General features: G+C 40.9%; 1 protein-coding gene across 1 annotated transcript; it reads right to left on the reverse strand.

Moving 5' to 3' along the window:
• Positions 1–3,939: 3,939 nt before the first annotated feature.
• LOC120985719 (proto-oncogene Mas-like) lies at positions 3,940–5,061 on the reverse strand. The gene has a single exon (XM_040413820.1). It carries the CDS (start codon positions 5,005–5,007, stop codon positions 4,153–4,155), a length of 855 nt encoding a protein of 284 aa, XP_040269754.1. The 5' UTR covers positions 5,008–5,061; the 3' UTR covers positions 3,940–4,152.
• Positions 5,062–5,818: the final 757 nt, after the last annotated feature.

A 5,818-nucleotide genomic window follows, 5' to 3' on the forward strand; every position in this document is an offset into this window, starting at 1 on the left:
GCTAAAACGTTGGCGCAAGCTTTTGTCGACCATATTGTTAAATTGCACGGCATTCCCTCTGATATTGTTTCCGATAGAGGCACGCAGTTTGTGTCCAGGTTCTGGAAGGCTTTCTGTTCTCGCCTGGGGGTTCGGCTGTCCTTCTCTTCTGCTTTTCATCCGCAGTCGAATGGTCAGACTGAGCGCCTCAATCAGAATCTGGAGTCATATTTGCGCTGTTTTGTGGCAGAGAACCAGGAGGATTGGTGTTCATTTCTCCCTCTTGCTGAGTTTGCTCTGAACAACCGTCGTCAGGAATCTTCTGATAAGTCACCATTCTTTGGTGCATATGGGTTCCATCCGCAGTTTGGGACATTCTCGGGAGGGGCTCTTTCTGGTTTACCTGAGGAGGAGAGATTTTCCTCGTCTTTGTCTACCATTTGGCAAAAGATTCAGAGTAATCTTAAAAAGATGAGTGAGAGGTATAGGCGTGTGGCTGATAAGAGACGTGTGCCTGGTCCGGACCTGAATGTGGGTGATCTGGTGTGGTTGTCTACTAGAAACATTAAGTTGAAGGTTCCCTCCTGGAAATTGGGTCCCAAGTTTATTGGGCCTTATAAAATCTTGTCAGTCATCAATCCTGTTGCCTTCCGTCTTGATCTTCCACGGGTTTGGAAGATACATAATGTATTTCACAGATCTCTCTTAAAACCATATGTCCAGCCCACGGTACCCTCCTCTTTGCCTCCTCCTCCTCCGATTTTGGTTGATGGCAATCTGGAGTTTGAGGTTTCCAGAATTGTGGACTCTCGCATGGTCCGCGGTTCTCTTCAGTACCTCGTTCATTGGAAGGGTTATGGTCCTGAGGAGAGGATGTGGGTTCCGGTGTCGGACATTAAAGCCACTCGCCTCATCAGGGCATTTCATAGGGCTCATCCTGAGAAGGTGGGTCCTGGGTGTCCGGAGTCCACCCGTAGAGGGGGGGGTACTGTCACTACCAGAGCTTTGGGACGTTCTCACAGCTCTGTTTCTCCACCCCTGTGATGATGTCACTACTAGAGCTGGGAGGAGTTCTCACTACTCTGTTTACTTTTGGTTTCTTTCACCACAGCTGTTTTTCATGTGTTTGATTTCCCTCTCTTTATATACCCCCTCCTCCTATGATAGGATGTGGATTATAGTTCTCACTTCAGTTGTAGCTCTTGCTTTAGTTTCTTCACTTGTAGCTATCAGTTCACTGGACCTGTGTTCTGCTGCAGCTAGCACTCCGGATTTTGCCAGCCTGTCCTTGGATCCGTCTTCTCTGCGGCTGCAACACCTCCAGCTAAGTGTGCAGACATTGTTGTGTTCCTGTTTATTTTCTGACTGGATCTGAGGTGGCCACGGTTCCCTCCATATACTGAGTAGGGCACTGGTGGCCGTGCCCCTTCCACTATTGTAGGGGTTACAGGGGTCATTAGTCTTAGGCACGTGGGCATGCCTCGTTCTGCCATTTGGATCCGGGCATGTGCTTTAGCAGAATAGGGAGAGCGTTGAGGGTCGGACAGGGGTCACCCTTTATCCTCCCTAGTTCTGGGTCCAGTCAGTAGCTCTGTACTGTGTAGTTCTATTGTTGCTCACATACATCCGTGACAGGAATTTACCATAATATATAGTGAAGGCTGAAAGTGGCATTCCATTTAGTCACAGAGTACCTCCTATTAAAACATAGCATTTAATAAATCAAATATAAAATAACCCCACAAAAAAAAATATAAATACACAAAAAGAAAAAAAGAGGAATGACAATGCATATGAAGATAGGCATTAGATACACTGTGGACTGGGTAATCCTGAATGTCCCCAATATGTTGGAGGAGACCGTTTTTAGGGCAGGGTTGTAGCATTTGATTTGGGATCTATCCCTAATGCCGACCCTTTTCTTGATAGTCCCTGCCTAAAAAACGGAATGGCCGCCCCGATAGGGGCAATCCCGTATTCAGGAACCTACTGTATACCCTAGACCGACTCTGAGGACAGATTATGCAGGCAGAGCCATATAGGATGCCCAATATTGATGTATTGTGGCCTAATCTAGGAATATGAAAATAATAAATGCTCAGTACACATAGTTGTTATAGTAAAAAAAAAATTAAATGCTGAGTACACAGTAATAATAATGAATAAATGCTGAATACACAATGTCGTTCTTCGAAGTACTACACACGGTTATCTGAAAGTGGCATTACAGTTGGCTAGTCTCAGGATAGGTCATTAATATCATATTGGTGGAGGTCTGACTCCCAGCACCTCGACCGATTAGCTGTTTGAAGGGGCTGTGACGCTACTGCGAGAGGAGCTTTCTTTTTACTGTTTACCTACTCACCGTCTATATTGTAGTGGTGGTGCAGTGTAATTACATCTATCTACATCTTACCGGAAACTATAGGCCGGTAAGTTTAACATCTGTCGTGAGTAAACTGTTTGAAGGTTTTCTAAGAGATGCTATCTTGGGGCACCTCAATGAAAATAAGCAAATAATTCCATATCAGCATGGCTTCATGAGGGATTGGTCATGTCAAACTAATTTAATCAGTTTCTTTGAGGAGGTAAGTACTAGACTTGACCACGGCGAATCAATGGATGTCGTATATCTGGATTTCTCCAAAGCATTTGACACTGTACCACATAAAAGGTTAGTAGATAAAATGAGAATGCTCGGACTGGGAGAAAACGTCTGTATGTGGGTAAGTAACTGGCTGAGTGATAGAAAACAGAGGGTGGTTATTAACAGTACACACTCAGATTGGGTCACTGTCACTAGTGGAGTACCTCAGGGGTCAGTATTGGGCCCTATTCTCTTCAATATATTTATTAATGATCTTGTAGAAGGCTTGCACAGGAAACTGTTCATCTAGGAATGCTCGGACCTGACACCCATAGTGTGGTGGTGCACCATCTTGCTGGAAAAACTCAGGGAATGTGCCAGCTAGATGAACAGTTTCCTGGAAAGTGGATTGGTCATCGTGGGCCAGTTGAATGGCCCCCAAGGTCTCCCGATCTGACCCCCTTAGACTTTTATCTTTGGGGTCATCTGAAGGCAATTGTCTATGCTGTGAAGATACGAGATGTGCAGCACCTGAAAATACGGATACTGGAAGCCTGTGCTAGCATTTCTCCTGCGGTGTTGCTATCAGTGTGTGAAGAGTGGGAGAAGAGGGTTGCATTGACAATCCAGCACAATGGGCAGCACATTGAACACATTTTATAAGTGGTCAGAAACTTGTAAATAACTCATGAAAGAATAAAGTTACTTTAAAACCAAACACACCATTGTTTTTCTTGTGAAATACAATGTTTGATGTGTCACATGACCCTCTTCCTATTGAAAAAACAAAAGTTGGATTCAAAATGGCAGACTTAAAAATGGCCGCCAAGGTCACCACCCATCTTGAAAAGTTTCCCCCCTCACATATACTAATGTGCCACAAACAGGAAGTTAATATCACCAACCATTCCCATTTTATTAAGGTGTATCCATATAAATGGCTCACCCTGTAGTATGTTAATATATTACTATATTATCTATTCACTTGAAGGTGACAAACAGCTGAGTCGGGCCTTCACCAATCTGAAATTGCTGACCTATCCTGAGGATAGGAAACAGGAATACCACGTTAAGTCTTTACTATATATTATGGCCAATTCTTAATACATACTAACCAAAAGTTCTTTTCCTAAACTGATTACTGGAACTGCAGAAAACATATATACTTCTCTAGTAGAAAGTGATTCTATCAAGTTTAGGATCTGTTCACATCTGTTTCACTTTTGTTTCCTTTGTTCTGCTCCATTATAAAAGCAGTACAATAAAAGTAACAGAAACAGACCACAATGACTATAATGGGGTCTGCTAGGTTTCTAGCAGAGGGCCCAGTATATTACTCGAAATATCGTGCATCATGGAATCTGTGAGAGAAATGTGAATCCAACACAGATGTGAATGAAGCCTTATCAGTTGAACTGTTAATACTGTATGTTTTAATTAAATCAATTAAGACATTTCATTTTAGATACAATTGTACAACCACTTGTCATTTTACAGTATATGCAGTCCATCTTAAGATGAAATAGTCATGTTACGTTCTCTTGTGTTGGCTTTCTTTGTTCCCTCCTTAACTGATTCCAATCATCTCAAAAAACTGCCTGAAGAATTGACAGGAGTGTAATTTTTCCATTTTGGCCATGGCGTCCTACCATAAAGTAAATAATTGGGTTTATGGTACTGTTGATCGCACAAAACAGACAAAAAAGGTCCATGATGGGGAAGGATGGCATGGTATAGTGCTTGTACCATGCAAGCAATAACACTCTCATGGGCATTCCAAACACTAGGAAAAAAAAGACTGTAAGTGTGATGACCGCATATAACTTCTTTGGTTTTCGTTGATGAGAACTTGTCCGTACTTTGACAAGCAGAATAAAACTTGAAACTGTCATGGAAGGTATACAAATTGCAAAACTAAAACTACAAATAATGATGAACATGATTTTACATTCCTGACTGGACCCCTTAAGTATACCTTTGCTACTGTAGGTAATATTATAACAAAATGCAGACTCAAGTGCGCTAAGAGTACAAGAAGTGATCCATATAAGAGCACATACGATTGAGGATGTGTGCCTAGGTCTGTTACAGTAATACCATATGGGAAAGACAACAGATAGACATCTCTCTATACTTATAGCTGCTAGAAGACACAGGCTAGTGTTGTAGACAAAGAGACAAGCTAGATTTATTACCCCTACCAAGTTAATAACATGTTCATCCTCATATTGTGGTTCCAAGTGCGGTATCAGGGCAAAAACCAATGACAAAATATAAAAAACAAACGCAAGTAGCATATATGCTGCATCAGCCATAGCAAGATTAAAGATATAGATGGATGAACTGGTTTTCTTAATCTTAAATGAGAGATACCAGATCACAAGACCATTGCCAATCATTCCCAACACTGACATGACTAATGTCACTGGGGCGATCATCATATTGAATACCGGTTTAAACAATATGGTATCATTATTCCAGTATGGTGTTTCTATCAATAGACCCCCATTACTTCTGTTTAATGATTCCATTTTTAAAAGTGTTATACAAGTGGTGATTAGGATTTAAATTGTATAAATAAGATAAGACCTAAAGTAGTAGCGTGTAATGTTAGTAGATGTGCAGCGTAGGCACAAATCCACCAGATTCGTCACAGTGCATTAGATTGATGGAAGCTACTTCAGTCTTCTTATTTGTTTAGGATGACTGGCAAACAGTTTCTGAATCATATATTTCTTCAAGAATAAAGCACGTTTTGCTGTGGTGTTTGAATATCATTTGCTTCCTTTACCACCATCGATTCTGTGAATAATAAATAATGCAATATTAATCACCAGAACTTAAAACGCATAAAAACTCTACAAGCTTTCCTGAATACACTGATGGAAGAGTAATCCAGTAATGCATCAGATCATTTCATTTACCACTTATAGATATTAGCACTGCATTTCTACACTACTGGACAGAAATTCCAATAAGTAGACCACTTTTGTGTTTTAGTAGCATTTGGTTCTTTTGAAGTAGAGCCATATTCTTCCCTCATTTACTGACATTTCAGATAATGAGTATGGATTATACTGTATATGGCTTCTCTCGTTTCATTTTAAAATATGGAAGTAGATTTTTGTATTGAGCCTCAAGTCATTATTATTAACATTAAGTAGCCCTTTGCTTTATAATACTTAGCAAAATAACTTACTCAACATAATACCTGCAGGTAGATTGTTCAGCATTACCATCAGGGAGCTAGGT

Source organism: Bufo bufo, chromosome 1 (genome assembly GCF_905171765.1).
Source record: "Bufo bufo chromosome 1, aBufBuf1.1, whole genome shotgun sequence".
NCBI lineage: Eukaryota > Metazoa > Chordata > Amphibia > Anura > Bufonidae > Bufo > Bufo bufo.